Source organism: Aphelocoma coerulescens, chromosome 7, assembly GCF_041296385.1.
Source record: "Aphelocoma coerulescens isolate FSJ_1873_10779 chromosome 7, UR_Acoe_1.0, whole genome shotgun sequence".
Classification (NCBI taxonomy): domain Eukaryota; kingdom Metazoa; phylum Chordata; class Aves; order Passeriformes; family Corvidae; genus Aphelocoma; species Aphelocoma coerulescens.
In genome coordinates this window covers 39,306,452-39,327,810 of record NC_091021.1, presented here as the reverse complement: position 1 = coordinate 39,327,810, position 21,359 = coordinate 39,306,452, and the positions used below count along the sequence as shown (strand labels likewise).

The following is a 21,359-nucleotide window of genomic DNA, read 5'->3' as shown; positions in this document are numbered from 1 at the left end:
GGCCGTGCGGAGCTTACCCCGGTCGCCGCAAATGGAGGGCGGGCCGCGGCCTGTCCCGGGGCTTGTCCCGTCCCCACACAACTCCCTCTGCCGGCACCGCGCTCGGCCGGGACACGGGCACGGATCCCCGGCCGGCACCGCCCCGTCCGTGTGCGGGGACCAGCAGGGCGAGCCTCGGGGCCTGGGGCAGCCCGCGGTGCCGATCCCCCCGGGGGTCCCCAGGCGGGGTCAGGACCCGGCAGGTTTGGAGCCCCGGTACTGACGGAGAGGAGCCCAGGCACGTTCTTTCCGTGGTGTATTCCCAGCAAAACCAGCAGCGTCCATTGGCTTGACAGGAGGTGCCCGGTGCCGCTGTTCTCAGAACCCAAGCGCCATCTCCATGGCAGCGCTGGGCGCCCTCGGTGTGCGGCTGAGCTATCCCACAGCAGAGCCTGCCAATGGCTTAGAACCTTAAAGCCCATCCCACCCCTGCCATGGGCAGGGACACCTCCCGCTGTCCCAGGCTGCTCCCAGCCCCGTCTGACCAGGCCTGGGACACCTCCAGGGATCCAGGGGCAGCCACAGCTGCTCTTGTGCCAGGGCCTCCCCACCCTCACAGGGAAAAACAGTGGATACTAACAGAACATATTTAATTTCTACTCCCACAAGCAGCCATACCGATCCCACAGGACCCTTCCCCACCCAGCCATTCCCATTTTGACATCCATAACCTTGGCCACTCAGGTTTTTCCATCCTGTCAGAAAACAGCACTTACAGCTTGACTTTCTTCCAACTAAATTTTAAGAAGCTGCTGTCTGCGAGTTACTGGATCTGATTTTCCTAATCAACACCCAAACTCTGGTTTGTGTGTAACCCAAGGTGCAGAGTAGCCATGGCTCCTCACCAGGCCAAGCCAAGGGTGCTGGGAAGGTTAATTCCAACCCTGCAATAAAAACACAAAACAGTTTAAAGCGTTCTCTTCAGGTTTTTCTCCTTTTGTTTACCTTCCTGTAGACTTTCAGAATAGCCAAAAATTAATAATACAGATATTACTATGCTGTTCTGGATTTCTCAGCTGTGATGGACAGTCACCCAATTGTGAAACTTCCCATTTGGGAGGTGGATGGAGGCAGAGCACATTCCAGCTGCTGAGAAGAGCAGCTCCACATCCAAAGCCTATCAGCAAGCATTTAATTACTGTCCCTGTGGAAGCAATACAAGTGCTGCCTATATTAAAGTGAAACAAGGCTTCTCTTCCAGCCTGGTCTGAATATCCTCTAGACCATCACCTACCAAACACAGGATAAATTGAATTATTCAGGCAAGACACAGCATGAGGATGCTACGGGAGAAAATAAGATGCCTTAAAGGAAAATAAAATGCCCATGGATGGCTATGAATTACGGGGTGGAAGCCCCAGCCCAACCAAAGCTGCGTTTGTGAACAGGAGGGAGCAGGATGGGGCCGTGTCCTGCTCCCGGCACACTCACATCCCTGATCCTTCCCACCAGGGCACACGCCTGATCCTTCCCACCGGGGCACATCCCTGATCCTTCCCACCACGGCCACTGCCGGCCCAGATGGCCGGAGCCGGCCCCTGCTTCCAGGAAACACTTTGTCATCTTGTTTCAATGCTGCTGGATGCCGGCACAAGCTCCACATTCAGCTGCCTCCAAGGACTACATTCACCTCTTTGTGTTTGGGTTTCTGTGCTGACATCAGGGAAAAACAATGTCACTCTGTTATCTGGCAGCTCCTCCGCATTCCTTGGTGGGATTAACTCATTCCTGGTACCTCGGGAACCTCACGCCTTTCAGGGAGGCCTCCCCTGGCCCTGGGGACGGGCTTTTCTTTGATCTACTCAAGTTTCTGCGTTTTTCGTCAATTCTCGTCAGATACACGCGTAAACTCACTCGCTGTTTTCCACAGCAACTCTTCTCCAGGCTGGTGGAGCCTGACAAGAGCTCTGTTTCAAAGTCCCTGGACTGCATGGGAACAGGGATCACAGCAGGGTTCTGAAGAGACAGATGGGCAAGTCTGCGTTTCCTTCTAGTACCGCTTCCTACCACGGCACTTGTTCCCAGGATTAAATGTTTACACTCAAAATTCCTTCTTAAAACCAATGCTCTCATTCAGTAGAATCCAGCAGCAAAGCCCAGTGGTGTGAAACAAACAGATGAAGAGGGTTCATGTGGTGGGTCCAGCCCTGGAGCAACAACAGAGCTGCGGGTCTCGGCTCCCAGGTGTGTCTGACACCTCCGTGTCACACCTGAGCCCATGGCAGTGGCACCAGACATTTATACTTAAATACATAAACTTATTTTTCTTCTGTCACGTGGCCATATCATCCATTTGTTTGAGTATCCAAGTGAGGGGGTGCAGAATTGCCATTAGAGATTAGGAAAACTGTGAAGTGACAAATACCAGAGTTAGTGTGTTGGAAGGACACTTAGGTACTTACCACTACAGAAATGTGCCACTTAGTGAAGCGTTTTAGGTAATAAATACATTAGAAAACCAAAAAAATACTACAGATATGTGATTTGCAAAGTTAAACAACTGAAAATCCTGTCAATGGTGCATTTCAAGGAATCAAAGAATTGTTAAGGTTGGAAAAGAGCTTTCAGATCATGGAGTCCAACCATCAACCCACCACCACTACCACCCATTAACTGGTGTCCTCAGGTATCATATCCACATTCTTTGAAACAGATTCCCCTACTGCCACTAATCAGGGAACACAGTGCTCAGAATGACCTTCAGGAAGGTCTGCACGTAGGTTACACTGAGCTGGAATGAGGTTCCCACCTTAACTCCTCCAAATACAAATGGCTTTTTCTCCTGGATTTTTACATCTTTGATGTTTATTGACTCAGCTCTCTTGTTTGTTGAAACTGAGGAATAAAGCAAGGAAGGCTTCCAGCAGCTCCCAGTCATGAAGGAGGACTACAGAGTCCATGTGCTTGGCTGGGCTTTGTTGTGAGAACAAAAGCATCCCCAAAATACAGGTTACAGATGAGCCCATAGTAAACAATTAGGAAAGTTGGAGTTAAAAAAGGAGATAAAAAGGCAGAAAACATGATTAAAGTACTGAGCTGGGAGATTCATTAGTGCTGCAGACAGATAAGTAAATTAGAGCCCTGCAGAAATTATTTGACTGGCAAATTAATTACACAATATTACAATGGCTTTCCCAGCCAAATTTAGCCCTCGGGAAGCAGGTAGGAGTCTGCCTGACTTAATAAAAGGAGCCTTGACTGGTCTTCAGCTTAATCAGAAATGAAAATTAACATTTCAGGATTTGAGGCAAATAGGAGGCTTCTGCCAGGCTCGGGAGGCCAGGCTCTAGCACAATTGCCCAGGTTACACTGGCAATGAAGCTGTCCAGGCAGCGGGATGCTCCTGCTCTCCTCACAGGCCTTTAATTCACTGGCCTTGCTGGGAAACCAAGGCAGGAGCTGGTTTGGAAACCCATGTGGAGCCTCATTAGGACGGATCACTCAACAGGACACTTCAGATTTGCTTAGAGAATGTCTGATTAAAATATTTTGCCCTAACCCTTAAAAAGTACACTACTACTATATTCTTCTTGTTGCTATTTTTACTACTATTATTATTGCTATTACTGTTATTACCATATTCCCTTAAGTGTTGACTCATTCTGCATTTGCAGCTCTTGCTCTGTCCCCAGTGAGCAGAAACGCTTGAGGTAAGAAATATCTGTTTTTCAGTTGGCTTGCTTAGTATCACATTTTTAAGGTATGGATACCAGGAACTCTCTCCTGGAGCCAATGTTCTTTTTTTTTTTTTCCTGGAACAGCTTTGGAAATATGTATGTAAATCCCCAGAATATGTCACCTTGCATGACAAGCACCAGACAACACTCATTAATTATCCCGGCTGACCCACAGCATCATTTCAAACTTTAAGACCTCAATATCATTGCAGATATCAAAATAAGACCTTTCCTGGGCTTTCCTGCCCCCAGACGTGGCAGTGGCTGCCTGGCAGCACTTGCCCACCCGGGCCCTGCTGGAGAGCAGTGGTGGGGCTGCAATAAATACATTTACATCTCCTTTCCAATGTGTCAGTAGGGGCCAGGCCCTCAGGATCGCCTTCTGGGAAGTGTGGGCTCATTTAATCGGGATCTGACTGATACCAAAATTGACTTGGTTTTCCAATGATATCTTGTACTGGAATGTTGTGAGCTGGAAACTAATATATTTCTTCTTGCTTATCACATCAATATGGCCTAATTTTGTTGGCTTTTGTATTGAACAATCTGGTGAATGTACAATCCAGTTTTGATTTCTCTCTTTATGATGCCTCTTATTATTAAAGCTCCCTCAACCAAAAAATAATGTATTTTTATTTACTAGTAATATTAATGGGATTCAATTTTTGCCTCAGTTTTAATCTAGTTTTTCCATATTGAAGAACCAGATCCCATTTAATTAAAATTGAATAAAAACCAGTTTTCCCTCCATTCAGTGTGCAAGCTGAACTTCACTTTGGGTAGTTTTATTTAATACCACTCTTCTCAAATCAGTGTTTTTTACTCGCTGTGCTTCAAGTGTTGCAAGAAAGACTAAATTATTTATTGTGCATGATTAATTGCCTGTTTCTCCATGATTATTCCATTGTCTGGAAAGGGTGAGTGTGTATTTTTGTGCCACTGGGTGTGTGTCCATCCTACACTTGCGCTCAATTCCAGCTGAGCTTTGCTGGAAGCAAAGAAGTGCTGAGGGAGGGAGAGAGGGGTCGTAGCTCGGAGCTCTTCGTGGTTGCAGAATCAGGGAATCTCAAAATGCATTGGGCTGGAAGGGACCTTAAATCCCATCCCATCCCATCCCATCCCATCCCATCCCATCCCATCCCATCCCATCCCATCCCATCCCATCCCATCCCATCCTATCCCCCCCTTCCATGGGCAGGGACACCTCCCACTGTCCCAGGCTGCTCCAAGCCCCAATGTCCAACCTGGCCTGGGACACTGCCAGGGATCCAGGGGCAGCCACAGCTGCTCTGGGCACCCTGTGCCAGGGCCTGCCCACCCTCACAGCCAGGAATTTCTGCCCAATATCCCATCCATCCCTGCCATTCCCTGTGTCCTGTCCCTCCATGCCTTGTCCCCAGTCCCTCTCCAGCTCTCCTGGAGCCCCTTTAGGCCCTGCAAGGGGCTCGGAGCTCTCCCTGTGTCCTTCCCTTCTCCAGGGGAACATTCCCAGCTCTCCCAGCCTGGCTCCAGAGGGGCTCCAGCCCTGGAGCAGCTCCGGGGCCTCCTCTGGACTCTCTCCAGCAGCTCCAGGTCCCTCCTGTGCTGGGCCCCAGGGCTGGGGCAGCTCTGCAGGTGGGGTCTCACCTGGGCAGGGCAGAGGGGCAGAATCCCCTGGGGAACAGCTCCAGGCACAGCCAGAGTCCGCAGCACACGGCTGAGTACAGTTACACCCTCAAGCACTTGCCCCCTGTAGCAGACACTTGCCCCCTGTAGGAAGCACTCGCCCCCTGTAGCAGGCACTTGCCTCCCTGTAGGAAGCGCTTGCCCCCTGTAGCAGGCACTTGCCCCCTGTAGCAGGCACTTGCCCCCTGTAGCAGGCACTTGCCCCCTGTAGGAAGCGCTTGCCCCCTGTAGCAGGCACTTGCCCCCTGTAGCAGGCACTTGCCCCCTGTAGCAGGCACTCGCCCCCTGTAGGAAGCGCTTGCCCCCTGTAGCAGACACTTGCCCCCTGTAGCAGGCACTTGCCCCCTGTAGGAAGCGCTTGCCCGGAGCGCTCGGAGCCCACGCTCGGGAGCCGCAGCCGCGGTCCTGCTCTGCCGGAGGAGCTGCTCGCTGCTCACACGTGCCCGGCTCCAGCTGCCGCTCCCTCCGCACAGAATCGCTCCCGCTCGCTCCTCCCGGTGCCCGCCGGACGCCTGCAGCGGGCAGCGGGGCCAGGCCGGCTCCTCCCGGCTCGCCCTCCCGAGGCGCTGGGGCTGCCGAGCCCGCACGGCCCCGAGCAGCGCTGGGTGCCCCTTTCAGCCAGCCCGGCCCCGTGCCCGGGGCTCCCGCAGCCGGGGAAGGACGGGGACCCCCGAGCGCAGAGCCACAGCTGCGTCTCACGGCACCGCCGAGCCCGGCACCGCGCCAGAAACCACGCCAGGATGGGGACACCGGGATGGGGGAAAAGCCGCTGGGATCAGAACTGCCCCAGACGGCCACAGTGGCGAGTGAGAAGTGGGGCCTGAGAGCTGCCGACCCACCAGCACAGCCGTGCCCAGCGCTCAGCTCCAGAGAGCCCTGGGAAGGAGCAGGATCCGCACGGGAGGGAAGCACGCTCCGGAGTGAAAGTAAAACGGATACTCTACGACACTGTTTTAAAACTGGTAATTAAAAAACTGTCTTAACAATTTTGGTAAATCATTTTCAGCTTAGGCCTCTCTTTCTGAAGCACAGGAAATAATTAACTTTTTAAAACATAACTCCTCTATACTCTACTAAAGTCAGGCATTTTAAAAAGCAAAATGATATTTTAATAACTATTCTCATAATTACAAACCCCATTCTCCACACAGTCCTGTTTTCAATTAACAGCTGCATTAATGGGTTTGTTCTCCCTGCCATTTCCCTCTAATGACAGCAGCCATCACAGACATGGAGAGTTTTGCAAATTCGTAACTATCAGGAGCTGTTTCTCTTGGTTTTACCTCTCTTTTCTGGAGCCTGCAGTACGGTGTGAGCCTTTTAGCAGGAGAGAACATTGTCCTACGAGTGGCTGGACAAGCACACGATGCTGAACTCCATTCCTGGTGGCTGTCAGAGAATCACAGGACGGTTTAGGTTGGAAAAGCCCTCTCAGACCATTGAGTCCAAACATGAACCCATCGCTGCCAAGCCCACCACTAAACCACATCCCTAGAAGGAGGCACCAGACACTCCCTGCTCCATGGGGGAGGTATCTGCAGTCTCGACAAGGCCTGAATGGTCTCACAGCTTCAGCTTTGTGGCTGTTGCACTCTGTCCATTTTTATTGGGACCTTCAGCGGTGAAGGGAAGTTCCAACAGCCTCCTGCCCAAAGGAAATTGTACTTTAGAACCTGGGCTCAGGATCACAGAATCACAGAACGGTTTGGGATGGAAGGGACCTTAAAGCTCACCCCATTCCACCCCCTGCCATGGGCAGGGACACCTTCCACTATCACAGGTTGCTCCAAGCCCTGTCCAGCCTGGCCTTGAAACTTCCAGGCCCTTAGTTCCGCATGAATTCAAAACACAACTGGGTCACCTCTAGAAATTAATCTTGTGTTTTGCAAACCAGGCTGTCCCTGGGGCTGTCTGAGGGAACAGAGAGATGGAAACTGTCCCTCCCTGGGAGCAGCCCCTTGCCTGGGACATGTCCTGGTGAGGGGGACACAGCTTCTGGCAGGCACTGTGTAACACAGGGTGCCCAGGGCAGCCACCCACCTGTCCTGGGACAGCCCAGGGCAGCCTGTGACCAGTGGGGGCTCTGCTTGTGCCACAATTTCAGCCCAGACTCCGCTGGAGGGAGGAGGGGGAGGCTGGCGCCAGGGGGCTGGGCTGGCACACTCTGGAGATCTGTGTGCACAGATCTCCCACTCAGCAGTCATGAGCACAACAGCGTTCAGAGATGCTGTGGAAAATACTCAAAATAGCTCTGCTTCGGGAGGCCTCGAGGCTCGCAGCCTCAATGGAAAATGATTTTGTTAAGCTGTGAGTGCAGGGGAAGGATGGGGCCCCCTCCAGCCCAGAGGCAGGGCAGGCAAGGCTCTCCACTGGTGATGCCGTGGGCACCATTCCCTGCTGGCTGCAGGCGCCCGGCCGCTGCTCTGAGCCACAGCACCTTTGGATGCGACTGTTCCTCGAGCGAGGGTCAGGGCCAGCCTCTGCGGGGATGTGCTCACCAGGCCAAACACCTCCTGCCTCTGGCAGCCAGGCCATCCCACAGAAAATTGTTTGGGAGGCCTTCAAGAAATGGTTTGGGGTTGGGCTTACAGAAATAGCCTCGCGGTGGCTCGGTGGAAGCAGACATTCCTCGGGCGTCATGTCTCCCATCTGCGAGGCTGTACGGAGCGCCTGCAGCGCGGGGTGGGCGATAACGCTGCCCTGGGGTCCCCAGGAACACCCTCTCTCGCACAGGTGGCTTTGGGACCGGGGACGTGGCTCCTGATATGAGACCCCAGCCACCTCACGCCGCTGTGACGAGGCCCCTGTAATAAAAAACATCTTGGAGGAAAAACACTGGGCTTTGTGTCAGGCGTCTCTCCTGGCTCCAGCTCCGAGCAGACCCAGGGGCGCTTTTGGAGCTCATCATTGACCCCTCTGCGTGTGCAAGGACCTCTGGACAGCCTCATCCATCTGGAGATGGGGCCAGCAACACCTCCCTCTATGGCCAGTTGCAGGGGAGGACTTCCCTGGAAACCTATCCCTTTTCCCAACTTCTGTGGATACTTGTTTTCCTTGGCAGTGTCTTCCAGGGAATTTGTTTCTGAGGGGGAAGGATCCCAGATATGTTGAGCAAATCCTTCCCAAACCAAGAAAGGATTTCACTTAAAGCAACAAAATACATTTCACTTAATGAAAGCAGTTAATTAAATCAGATCTCTGTGTCTTGTGTCAGTAATTCCCAAAATACAGGGGAAACAATGTGCAATTATGCTATTTTTGAGTGTTTGTGGCACAAATACATCTCTCAAGTGTTGCGTTTTGGGGGTTTCCAGAGCTGGCAGAACAGCCTGGAGCTGAGACAACCCCTGAGACAAATCCTGCAGAAGCAGGTGATGGGCAGTGCAGACCCTGGACACCTCCCCCAGCACCGTGGCCAGAGCTGGCCTCGGGACCCCCCTGCTGCTGCTCCAGTGTGGCTCATGGGCTTCTCCAGCAAGGACATCCACGGGCAGCTCTGTGGCTGTACCCGTGTGTTCTACAGGGTAGTTATGTCCCTATAATCTACTGGAGGAGTGGGAATGGTGCAGCTCTGCCCGGCTGTCCCTACGGTGCTGGGCTGCCTGTTCCTGATCCTTCCCCCAGCCCCATCTGCAGCAAAGGGGCCTGTGCCATTCCTGGGACAATCTTGGGGTTGTTTTTCCATTCTTCCAGCCTGGCTGGCATCCTTGTCAGAGAGCAGGAATTCGGAGCTGAATCGCAGATGAGAAGCTGTAACAGACTCTGCAGCGTAGTTACTACTTTTGGCATTTCCAAGCCTTTTAGGAAAACACTGCCAAGTTAAAAACCCGACCGACGCCTGTGTTTGAGCGTGTGTGCGTGGGGGGTGAGTCTGGAGATGTGTTTTATGTAAGAAAACTTCACAAGGCACTGAAAATAGCCTGTTTGCTGGGATCAGTTGCATCCAGAGGACGCGTGTCTGACATCAAAGCCCAACGATACGCTCCTTGTCACAGAGGTGAGAAGCTGCACCCTGGGCAGGGCTGGACCTGTTTGATCCTAAAATCATGGAATCACGGAATTGTTTGGGTTGGAAAATCTCTCTGAGACCATCGAGTCCAACCATTCCCCCAGCACTGCTAAGGTCACCGCTGACCCATGTCCCCAGGTGTCACATCCACACAGATTTTAAATCCATTCAAGGATGGGGACTCCAACACTGCCCCGGGCATCTGTGCCCAGGGAGGAAACTTTCCACAGTATCCAAAAGGAACTTGCTCTGGCACAGCTTGAGGCCACTTCCTCTTGTCCTGTCCCTGTTCCCTGGGAGCAGAGCCCGACCCCCCCGGCTGCCCCCTCCTGTCAGGGACTTGTGCAGAGCCACAAGGTCCCCCCTGAGCCTCCTTTGCTCCAGGCTGAGCCCCCCAGAGCTAGGGCTGGAGCCGGTGCAACACTCCAGCAGGAAGACTCCCTGAACCAGCGCGGTAGTGGAACCAGTGGGGTGTGCGGTGGGTAGGAAAAACTAAGCCTAAACCAAACCAACCAAACCAAAAAAACCAAATAAAAACCCGCTCAAATCAAAACACATAAACCCCTCCCCAGTCCCCGGCTATGCGGGAGCGCTGAGCGGCAGCGGGGGAGCCCGGAGGGGACAGCCCAGAGGGGACAGCCCGGAGGGGACAGCCCGGGAGGAGCGGGGCGGTCCGGAGGGGAGAACAGGGCAGCTCGCGGGGGGAGCGGGGCAGCCCGGGGCTGGCAGCGGGAGAGGCCAGGGATGAGCGGGGCAGTACAGAGGGGGAGCGGGGCAGCCCGGGGCCGGCAGCGGGAGAGGCCGGGGATGAGCGGGGCAGTACAGAGGGGGAGCGGGGCAGCCCGGGGCCGGCAGCGGGAGAGGCCGGGGATGAGCGGGGCAGTACAGAGGGGGAGCGGGGCAGCCCGGGGCCGGCAGCGGGAGAGGCCGGGGATGAGCGGGGCAGTACAGAGGGGGAGCGGGGCAGCCCGGGGCCGCCCCGCCCGCCGCCAGCCCCCCCCGCGGCGGCCCCGGGCCGCTCCCCCGGCGCTGCCGTCACCCGCCGCCGCTGACGGGCCGTGACGGGCGCTGACGCGCGGCGGCAGCTGCGAGGGGGCGCGGCGGCCCCCGGCACCGGGCTCCGGTCCCGGCTCCGGCTCCCGGCCGCTCCGCCCCGCTCCGCGCCCGCGGCGGAGGCAGGTAGCGGCGGGCGATGGGGACGGGGATGCGGATGGGGATAGGATGCGGAGGGTCCCGGGGCTTGGCCCCGCAGCCAGGCGTGGGCTCGGGCGCGGCGCGGCTCCGCCAGCGGTGCCCGCACAGCTGGATGCGGGCGGGCAGATGTTGCTGGCGGCAGCTGCGGCGCGGCTGGGCAGGGAGCAGATGGGCTGCGGCGAGCGCCATATGGCCCGTTTAGCCTCTCACCTCGGGGATATCAATCACAGCCATCCCGGGAGCACGCACCGGCTCCGGCGGGAGCACGGCCGGCTCCGCGCGGCCCCGCTCCCCGGCCGCAGCAGTCAGGCGGTGAAGGGACCTCGTCGCTGTGGGACGAAGGACGTGGCCAACGCAGCCGGACATCACACACCATGAACATCTCTGCGTTCAGGGCCCTGGCGGCCGTCGGAGCGGGCAGGCGCTGGCCCGTTGTGCTGGCCGGCAGTGACACAGGGACAGCACGGCTTCGTGGGCTTCCATGGAACTGTCACGTGCTAACAAGGATCTCCGTGGAAATAGACACTGCTGTAATAAATCCTTCATGTCTGATGACACCACCTGCACGACTGAGCTTCAGGAGTGGACCAAGAGCAGGAGAAAACGGAGAACAACGCTCCGTTTGAAGTTTTGGGGAAATCTCAGGGGAATAATGGAGTGCTTGTGAGATGGCTCGTTCACATCCAAGCCTGGCAGTGAGACCCCCATGCTCTGAGTTCCCATCAGGGCTCTGACTTCACAGTGACATCCAACTTCGTCTGGGCATCAACCTCACACAGACATGCAGCCTCACCGTGTCTGTCACAGCTGCTCACTTGCCACGGGAGGCCTGATGGTCTCACGGAACACGTGGGCGTGCTCCGGGACGTGAGTGCTCCAGGGCTGGAGCTGCCGGTGTGCCCGGAGGGGAGCTCGGTGCTGCTGCTGCAGCCGTGAGGCCGCCGATCCTCAGCCGATGCCTGGTGCTGCCCGGGGCTTGGACATCGGCTGCAGGCTTGTGCCTGATGTGCAGCTGCCACATTCGCCGTTTGGGGACTTGGCAGCTCGTGTGACGTTGGACAAAAGGACGCTTTAGCCCTCTTTCGCTCGGAAGGCGCTCACTGGAGTGATACCACTGCTCTTGGGTGTCAGTGATGACAACCGTGCAGATGTCCGTGTGCAGCGCGTGTGTCCGTGAAGCGGGGATGGATGGTGGCTGCTCCGGGGCCTGGCACTGCCTCCTTCACCCCCCCGGCCCAGGCAGGCGACCCAGCCCCGGCCTGCAGCATCAGCCACTGGCACACAACGTGTCTGTTCATATCAGCACCTCTTTGTTAGTCTGAAACTTTTGGTCTGTTGAAGAGGAAACAAATCTCTTCCTTCACAAAACTCTCTCCTGAAACACGTGGCAAGTTAGACAGGGGATGTGAGTAGCGAAAGCAGTGGAAATGTGTCCACGTAGGGAACGGCCAGATGCAGAAGCTGCGCTGGTGCTGCAGGACCCTTTACTGTACCCCACAAACACAGCCCTGCCGTGCCCGCCGAGGCCCGCCAGGAGGGTGTTTGAGGGAGCTGATGACTCTTTAGTGACCAGGGACACAGCGCTGACCCTGTCTGGCCGTGCTGGCTGCTGCCCTTGGCGCTGACCGCCACACTGACAGTGCTGCCCTCGGGACTGCAAGGATGAAAACCTCCCCATGGTGACGGCCATCCCTTTGCACTCTTCCTACTAGGAGAGGAACAACCCCAGCAACCACTCATAAGTTCCTGGGCTTCTTCATCCTAAACAAGAACCGACTTTCCTTCCTTGGGAATTTGCTGCACTGACAGCTTGGACTGATGTGGATTTGGGGGTTTTGAAGGGAAATGGCAGCACCAGATGCAGTTCCACTCACAGATGGGTTACAGAGCATGGACTGGGGGAGCAGCTGCAGTGCCTGACCCTGCAGGAGCCGTGGGCTGGAAAACCTCACTGGTGGCAACCGGAGCCTGCCAGGAAGATGGACTTGCACTTCCAGGAGGGTGCGTGGGGACAATCTTCCCATATGGGCAGTCCAGGCCCAGAAGTGATTGACTCTGGCCTATCCACGTGCCCCATTTCCTCGTGCTTGGATCACCTTTAACTCCCCAGTGTTATGGCTTTAGGTGTTGCTTTCCTACAGGAGCTCATCCTGTGGGTGAGGGGCCAACCCCAGCTCCCACCCCACTCCCAGGGGACCAGTGCAGAGCCAAGGGACCTCCATGATCAGCACTTTGGGGGAAGAGCGACGGTGTCTGTAATTAAACGTGTTCTTTGTGCTCCTGTGTTCAGATACCCAAACCCAGCATTTCCCCACATGTCTGGAATTGTGTTTGCAGTTATTTAATTTGGAGTTCTTTTTAAAAAGCATGGAGTCTGGAATGTTTGTTCTCTGCTTTTTTTCACATCATTACTCTGATACTGCTTGATTAGCTCCCTCCCCAGTCATGATTGGTAATTAAAATAGGCATTAAAATTAGTCACTTAGCAATTTTGCTGTTCAATTGGCAATTAAATTACTTAATTGCAATTAAAGTCCTAATTTTAATTGGCAAAATGATAGATGTAGATTTAAGATAATATGTATAAATACTTTAATAAGTGTCTATATAAGGATTACTTAATTACTCAACTTCAAGTTTATGCTGTTAACTTTAGAACTTTTAAGTGAGTAATGAAATTTATATTACATCTATTCTAAGGATATGGTAATTAGATGTATCACTTAGCCCTATAAGGGCCTTGGCTGGAAGTTGGTGTGGTGTTGAGCTGTAGCCTGGACGAGCTGTTGGGATATGACTGATGCTGATGGTTCCGTGGCGGTGCAGCTGAGGGAAGTTGGCCGAGCTCCTCCGGCACCCTTTGGGTGAATCCCATGGAGATGAACCCATGAAAATGCCGCCCTAGACAGTCCTCAGTGGTGTCTCACAGCCTTAGGGTGTTTCTTTGCCATCTCATGCTGTTGGATGCACCAGGGGCAGCTCTGCAGGAGCAGAGTGGGGCTGGGAGCAGTTCGCCTCGGGTGCTTGGGTCTCTCTGTGGAGCGGGTCCGACAGCAACTCCAGTGAGAGGAGCGCGTTGGGAAGGAACGATGGGTTTCCAGCAAACCTCCGTACCCCAGAGCTTCGCGGGGCTGTGTGCAGGCAGGAGTTTGGGAAGAAGGTGTTGGCTGCTGGGGCAGGGCTGCAGCGAGCTGGGCTGCGGGGTTCCACGCTGGGTCGGGAGCTGGGTCTCTTCGCACAGCCGGCGTGGCTCCGTCCCGCTCCGTCCCACGGAACTCCCGAGGAAAGGCCCCGGGAGCAGCCATGCCCGGGCTGTGGGGGGACGTGGCCGCCCCGGCTGCGCTGGGAACTGTCCTTCATCCACCGCCGGGATGCTGTCCTTCTTTCCAGGCGGGAACGTGGCACTGGGGAAATCCAGGGTCAGACGCCAGAGCCCACCATGGAGGAGGCCGAGTGTCCCCGTCCCTCCCTCCACACCCTCCTCATCCAGTGTCCCATTGCCGCTGGATGCAGCTGGGAATTGAGATTCTGGATTGGCTTTTAATAAACGCGGTGCCTTTAATTGCACTGACCCAGCTCTGTGTGTGTCCCTTTCCCAGTCACACCGACCTGGGCTTGGGCTGGGAATGATGGAAACTGGGGGGGGCTCTGGGAGTGCTGCTGAAGAGAGATTAAAAAAAATAAGAAAAAAACTCCCAACAATGTGCATTTAAATAAATAAACATCAGCCATTTAAAAAAATTAAGGAAATTTAAATAAATAAGTCTAAAGTAAATAAAAATAAGAAAATTTAATAAGTTAAATAAAACAAACCCCCTAAAAAATAAAAAATAAAATCTCTAAAATAATTAATTAAATTAAGCAATAAAATAAAAATAAAAATTAATTAAATAAAATTAATAAGAAATAAAATAAAAAAATAATTAAGAATAATGCAATAAATAAATCCAAAATAACAGTAAAATAAAATTAGTAAAACATATAAAATAAAGTGAGTAATAAAATAATATAAAAAATAAAAAAATTTAAAAAAAAATAAAATAAAAAAAAAATAAAATAAAATAAAATCCGCCTAAATTCCGGGTGGGCAGTAGAAGCGGGGGCGCGTTGAGCTCGTTGTGGCCGGGCCTGCGAGAGTGCTCCGGCCCGGCTCTGTCCCGGCTCTGTCCCCGCTCTGTCCCCCCTCTGTACCGGCTCTCTCCCCCTCTGTCCCCGCTCTGTCCCCTCTCTGTCCCCGCATTGTCCCGGCTCTGTCCCCGCTCTGTCCCCGCATTGTCCCGGCTCTGTCCCGGCTCTGTCCCCGCTCTGTCCCCGCATTGTCCCGGCTCTGTCCTGGCTCTGTCCCCGCTCTGTCCTGGCTCTGTCCTCGCTCTGTCCCCGCATTGTCCCGGCTCTGTCCCCGCTCTGTCCCCGCTCTGTCCCGGCTCTGTCCCGGCTCTGTCCCCGCTCTGTCCCCGCCCTGTCCCGCTCTATCCCCCCTCTATCCCCGCTCTGTCCCCCCTCTATCCCCGCTCTGTCCCCGCTCTGTCCCCCCTCTGTACCGGCTCTGTCCCGGCTCTGTCCCGGCTCTGTCCCCGCTCTGTCCCGGCTCTGTCCCCCCTCTATCCCCGCTCTGTCCCCCCTCTGTCCCCCTCTGTCCCCCCGCACCGCCGGGGTCGCGGCCGCGCGCGCTATTCCGGGGTTCGCGTCACGGTGACGCGCGCGGGTGGGCGGGGGCGGCACCGCCCCTATGCAAATGAGGCCACGCCCCCGCCCCGCGCGTGGACGGGGCGCGTCCCTCCGCGTGACGTCACCGGTCGGAAACTTACCAAAAGGGCGCGCTGGCGCGCGGGGGGGGCGTGTCCGGGGCGGGCCCGCGGCGGCGCCGATTGGCGGGCGGCGGTGACGCGCGGTGACGCGCGGGGGCTCGCGGCGCACGTTGGTCGGCGGCGGCCGCGGCCACATAAACAAAGGCACATTGCGGGCGGGCACAGTCCGGCCGCCCGCGCCGCCGCCGCCGCCGTGCGCCGCGCCCGCCGCTCCGCCCGCACTTGGATGCGCGCCCCGCGCCGCGCTCCGCTCCCCGGTGAGTGCCCGGCCGGTCCCGCCTCCCGCGCCCCCCTCCCGACGCGGGGTCCCGCGCGCGAGGCGCGGGATGCGCGTCCCGTCCCGTCCCGTCCCACCTGCCGGCGGGTCCCGCTCGCGGGGCTGCCCGAGGTTGCGTGTCACCCGCGGAGCCGCCGCGCTGAACCGGACCCGCCCGGGCTGGCTGTCACCCGCGCCTCGCTCCGGTGCCGGCACCGCCGCGCCGGGAGCCCCGCGCCGGGAGCGCCGCGCCTCGCCCGCTCTCCCGGGGGACGCGCCGCGGCTTCCCGACGGGCATGGAGAAGGGAACCTGGCACCCGGTGCCGGTGACAGCCCGCCCGCGGGGAGCCTCCTGCCCGCTTACCGAGAAAACAACCCAAACCGAGCCCAGACCTGCTGCTCGAGGGGCGCAGGGTGGCCCTGCCCTGGCACCGCTCCCGCAGCCCGTGGGGTCCGCAGGTGGGGCTCCCCCGGAGCCGGGCAGCCGCGCCGGCGGCTCCGTGTGTCTGTCCTTCCACCGGCGGCTCCGTGTGTCTGTCCTTCCACTGGCAGTTCCGTGTGTCTGTTCCCCGCCCCGGCTCCGCGCGTCTGTCCCCGCACCACCGGATTTGTGTGTCCGTCCCCCGCCCCTGCTGCCCGATCAGCGGGTCCGTGTGTCCGTCCGCCCGCCGGCGGGTCCGTGTGTCGGTGTGTCCGTCCGCTCGCCGGCGGGTCCGTGTGTCCGTCCGCTCGCCGGCGGGTCCGTTTGTCGGTGTGTCCGTCCGCTCGCCGGCGGGTCCGTGTGTCCGTCCGCTCGCCGGCGGGTCCGTGTGTCGGTGTGTCCGTCCGCTCACCGGCGGGTCCGTGTGTCTCTCGCAGCCGTCGCGCAGGGCAGGCTGGAGCCGCCGCCGCGCTCTGAACCCGCGGACACCTCGCTCCCCGCCGCGCTCCGACGCTGTCCGCCCTCGGCTGCCCCGAAAACGCCGCTCCCTCGGCTGAAGGTTGGTGCGCTCCGTCCCCGCGGCCCCGGCAGCCCCGGCGGGGCAGGCGGGTCCCGGCGCTCGCCCTCGCAGCCGCCGGTGCCCGGCGCGGGGCGGCGCGGGCCGAGTCTACCTGACGCTGTTTCGTTTGCAGCCATGCCCTGTGTTCAGGCTCAGTATGGGTCCTCGCCTCAAGGAGCCAGCCCGGCCTCCCAGAGCTACAGCTACCACTCCTCGGGAGAATACAGCTCCGATTTCCTAACTCCGGAGTTTGTCAAGTTTAGCATGGACCTCACCAACACTGAAATCACTGCCACCACTTCTCTCCCCAGCTTCAGTACCTTTATGGACAACTACAACACAAGCTACGACGTGAAGCCCCCGTGCTTGTACCAAATGCCCCTGTCCGGACAGCAGTCCTCCATTAAGGTGGAAGACATTCAGATGCACGGCTACCAGCAGCACGGCCACCTGCCCCCCCAGTCCGAGGAGATGATGTCCCACTCGGGCTCTGTCTACTACAAGCCCTCGTCGCCCCCGACCCCCTCCACGCCCGGCTTCCAGGTGCAGCACGGCCCCGTGTGGGACGACCCCGGCTCCCTGCACAACTTCCACCCCAACTACGTGGCCACCACGCACATGATCGAGCAGCGCAAAACGCCCGTGTCCCGCCTGTCCCTGTTCTCCTTCAAGCAGTCTCCCCCTGGCACGCCCGTGTCCAGCTGCCAGATGCGCTTCGACGGCCCCCTGCACGTGCCCATGAACCCCGAGCCGGCCGGGGCGCACCACGGCGTGGACGGGCAGGCCTTCGCCGTGCCCAACCCCATCCGCAAGCAGCCCTCCATGGCCTTCCCCGGGCTGCAGCTGGGCCACGCGCCGCAGCTGCTGGACAGCCAGGTGCCCTCGCCGCCCTCCCGGGGGTCCCCTTCCAACGAGGGGCTCTGCGCCGTGTGCGGGGACAACGCGGCCTGCCAGCACTACGGCGTCCGCACCTGCGAGGGCTGCAAGGGCTTCTTCAAGGTGAGCGGGGGCGAGCGGCGGCAGGGCAGGGCACGGGCAGGGCGTGGGGCAGCGGGGGACCCTGCGGGGCGAGGAGCCTGCAGATGGAAATCGGTTAGGACAGAGAACTGCGTCTGAGCTAACCATGTGGAACAGAATTCCCTGTGGTAAAATTAAGTGATCTCTTTATTTCACCATCCTGATTGAATAATCTTATCATTTTAAATAGAGAAGGTCTCCAAGGAATGTAAATAATATGAATGCCCACGGATTTGTATTTACCGAGCGTCTCTTTCCCTCCTCTTGGCATATAAAACACGGCTAGGAGCTGCGAGGTTAGCTTGGATGTTAACGCTGTCAATTTTCTCCTGTTAAATGCCCTGGAAGGAAAAAAAAAAAAAAAAAAAGGAACGGGGGGGGAGGAAAAGGAAATAAAAGGGGAAAAAAAGGAAACTAAATAAAGGGGGGAAAGGAAATAAAGATAAAGGGAAAAGGAAATAAAGAAAAAAAGGGAAAAGAAAATAAATGTTAAACGGTGAGAAGAAAAAAGAGAAATAAAGGAAATAATAGAAAAGAAAAATGTAAAAGGGAGAAGAGATTAAAGGGGAAAAATGGGAATAAATATAAAGGTAAAAAAGAAGAAATGTAAAGATGAAAAAGGGAAAAGAAAATAGAGGGGGAAAAATGAAAGCCGGAAAAAAAAACGAAGGGGAAAGGGAAGAAAATAAAGCGGAAAAACGGAAAAGAAAATCGTGGGGGGGGGGAGGGGAGAGAAGAAAAAGAAAACCAAGGGCAAAAGAAGGTAAAAGAAGCTGCGGGGAGGCGCGGGCGGCGGCGCGGGGCGCGCTCCCCGAGCCGGCGCTGACGCCGCTGCCCGTCCCGGCCGGCCCGCAGCGCACGGTGCAGAAGAACGCCAAGTACGTGTGTCTGGCCAACAAGAACTGCCCGGTGGACAAGCGCCGCCGCAACCGCTGCCAGTACTGCCGCTTCCAGAAGTGCCTGGCCGTCGGCATGGTCAAGGAGGGTGAGTGTCCGCGGGTCCGCGTGTCCGGGCGCGCCCCGCGGGGCCGGCGCCGGGCTGACCCCTCTCTCTTGCAGTGGTGCGCACAGACAGCCTAAAAGGCCGGCGGGGCCGCTTGCCGTCCAAACCGAAGAGCCCCCAGGAGCCCTCTCCCCCCTCTCCCCCGGTGAGTCTGATCAGTGCGCTGGTGAGAGCCCATGTCGACTCCAACCCGGCTATGACCAGCCTGGACTATTCCCGGGTAAGCGGGACCGAGCTCGCGGAGGGACCCCGCCGCCGCCGCCCGGGGAGGGGGGGCCGCCGGCCCCGCGGCCGCTGCGGGGGGAGAGGCGAGGCCGGCCGGGGGCTCGGCTCGGCTCGGCCCTGCCCGCCCGCCCGGGGCTCGGCTCGGCCCCGCCGGGACCGGGGGCTCGGCTCGGCCCTGCCCGCCCGCCCGGGGCTCGGCTCGGCCCCGCCGGGACCGGGGGCTCGGCTCGGCCCTGCCCGGGCGGCCGGGGCTCGGCTCAGCCCCGCCGGGACCGAGGGCTCGGCTCGGCCCCGCCGGCGCCGCCCCGGGATCGGGCCCCCCGCGCACGGAGAGCGGCGGCCTCGGAGCGCCGTTCCTAATCGAATTAATTGCCCCGGCACATCTAATTTCCTCACCGGTCAGAGAGAGCTTTAATTGTTATCCCAGCCCGCTCCCCGGCCAGGGACGGGGTGAGCAATTTCACGGGTTATAGACTTTAGAGAACCTCATTAAGTGCTTTTTAAAATGAATTTCCAGTTCCAGGCTAACCCCGACTACCAGCTGAGCGGTGACGACACCCAGCACATCCAGCAGTTCTACGATCTCCTGACCGGCTCCATGGAGATCATCCGAGGGTGGGCGGAAAAAATCCCCGGCTTCACTGACCTCCCCAAAACGGACCAGGACCTGCTCTTCGAGTCTGCCTTCCTGGAGCTGTTCGTGCTGCGGCTGGCGTACAGGTGAGCGGGGGTCGGGGAGCGCTGGGCGGGCAGGGAATCAGACCCTTCCAAGGTCCACTGATCTGCATTTTATTAACTCCTCGGTAATTAGGTGCCTCTTAAATCCTTCATTTATTGCTCCTCAAGTAATTAGTTGTTTAGCTTTTCTCCCCCACCATCTCCTTTCTTATTATTTTTTTATTTCTTTCCTGTTCTCTCTTGTTCTTTTTTCTCTTTCATTCTCTCTTCTCTATTTTATCCTTCTCTCCCTTCTTTCTCTCCCTCCCTGTCTTTCTTGCTTTCTTCCTTTCGCTCATTGTCACTTTCTTTTCTCTTATCTTTTGTCTTTCTCTTTCTTTTCCTCCTTTTTCTCTTTCTATCTAATTTTCCTCCCTCTCTCATTCATCCATCAGTTCATTCTGGGGTTGTCCCCTTCCTTCCAGGTCCAACCCCGTGGAGGGGAAGCTGATCTTCTGCAACGGGGTGGTCCTGCACCGGTTGCAGTGCGTCCGTGGCTTTGGGGAGTGGATCGATTCCATTGTGGAATTTTCCTCCAACTTGCAAAACATGAACATCGATATCTCTGCCTTCTCTTGCATCGCTGCCCTGGCCATGGTGACAGGTCAGTGTCCCCCCTTCCCGCCCGGCCCTGCTCCTGCTCCCCTGCCCGCCTTTCTCCATGTCAGATCCATAATGTCCTGCACCCTTCTCTTTGCAGAGAGGCACGGGCTCAAGGAACCCAAGAGGGTGGAAGAGCTTCAGAACAAGATTGTAAATTGTCTCAAAGACCACGTGACTTTCAATAACGGGGGGCTGAATCGCCCCAACTATTTGTCCAAACTCTTGGGGAAGCTCCCCGAACTCCGCACGCTTTGCACACAGGGGCTGCAGCGCATTTTCTACCTGAAACTGGAAGATTTGGTGCCACCGCCAGCAATAATTGACAAACTTTTTCTGGACACTTTACCTTTTTAAGACTCTTCCCGTGCGCTTCCACTGACCCGAGGAGAAGCTCCACCTGCCTGAAGGGGAGCTGGTCTGGGCCCAGAGCAGCACCCCTGGGTGCCAGCTCCCACCCAGCCAGTGTTGCAAACTCCTGCAGGCAGAACGCGATGGGCATTTTGGCTCTGGGGCATCATGGATGCAGCTCATGGACTACACAAATACCATGGTATAAACTTTTTATTATCGGCTTCTAAATGAATTTATTATTAAGGACTTCTGGTTCGAAAGACAAGCCTGCCTGGCAACGCCGGGCGCGCGGCTCAGACTCTCGCGGTGACAAACCGGGCGTTGAGGTGACCCACAGGTCTCTCCCTCCTAAAGACTAAAGTTTTCTGCTGTAAAAGAAAGCTGTAATATACCCAAACCCCAAACGTTGCGTGGGTGACGTGGCATTAACGAAGGCAAAGGCTTGTAAATTTATCAGATGCAGTTTGGCTTTTTAAAAAATCATTCTGTGCCTATTTATGATGAAACATGGAAAACAATTCTAAAAAAAAAAAAAAAATTAAAAATAAAAGCTAAATGTGTTTGGAAAAAAAAGAATTTAAAAAAAAAAAAAAAAAAGAAGGAGAATTAATAAAAAAGAAAACCCAATCTGTCCATACCAGGGAAGCATGACGATTCCAGGGTGACAATGTTATAGGCACTTGCTATTTCAGTAATGTCTATATTCTATAAATAGTATTTCAGACACTATGTAGTCTGGTAGCTTTTATAAAGACTGGTAGTTATCTAAGCTTCAAACATTTTCTCAATTGTAAAATAGGTGGGCACAAGTGTTA

General features: G+C 56.3%; 1 protein-coding gene across 3 annotated transcripts; it reads left to right on the top strand.

The window, feature by feature from the left end:
* Window positions 1–15,575: 15,575 nt before the first annotated feature.
* Window positions 15,576–21,138, top strand: NR4A2 (nuclear receptor subfamily 4 group A member 2). Of its 3 annotated transcripts, none has more exons than XM_069021363.1 (8): window positions 15,576–15,649; window positions 16,507–16,628; window positions 16,762–17,627; window positions 18,501–18,630; window positions 18,705–18,793; window positions 19,391–19,593; window positions 20,016–20,194; window positions 20,291–21,138. In XM_069021363.1, the coding sequence occupies exons 3-8, from the start codon at window positions 16,764–16,766 to the stop codon at window positions 20,545–20,547; spliced, it is 1,722 nt and encodes a 573-aa protein (XP_068877464.1). In that variant the 5' UTR covers window positions 15,576–15,649; window positions 16,507–16,628; window positions 16,762–16,763; the 3' UTR covers window positions 20,548–21,138. The 3 variants fall into 3 exon arrangements, with proteins under 3 accessions (XP_068877464.1, XP_068877463.1, XP_068877462.1); XM_069021362.1 differs by having other exon boundaries at window positions 18,705–18,868; XM_069021361.1 differs by having other exon boundaries at window positions 18,705–18,868; window positions 20,016–21,138.
* The last annotated feature ends 221 nt before the right edge of the window (window positions 21,139–21,359 follow it).

Excerpts from the sequence above, each read along its gene's own strand:
- NR4A2 (XM_069021361.1), top strand. The coding sequence starts at position 16,764 with ATGCCCTGTGTTCAGGCTCAGTATGGGTCCTCGCCTCAAGGAGCCAGC. Across the intron at positions 18,631-18,704 it reads CGTCGGCATGGTCAAGGAGG|TGGTGCGCACAGACAGCCTA; the intron begins GTGAGTGTCCGC and ends TCTCTCTTGCAG. Across the intron at positions 19,594-20,015 it reads GTGCTGCGGCTGGCGTACAG|GTCCAACCCCGTGGAGGGGA; the intron begins GTGAGCGGGGGT and ends CCTTCCTTCCAG.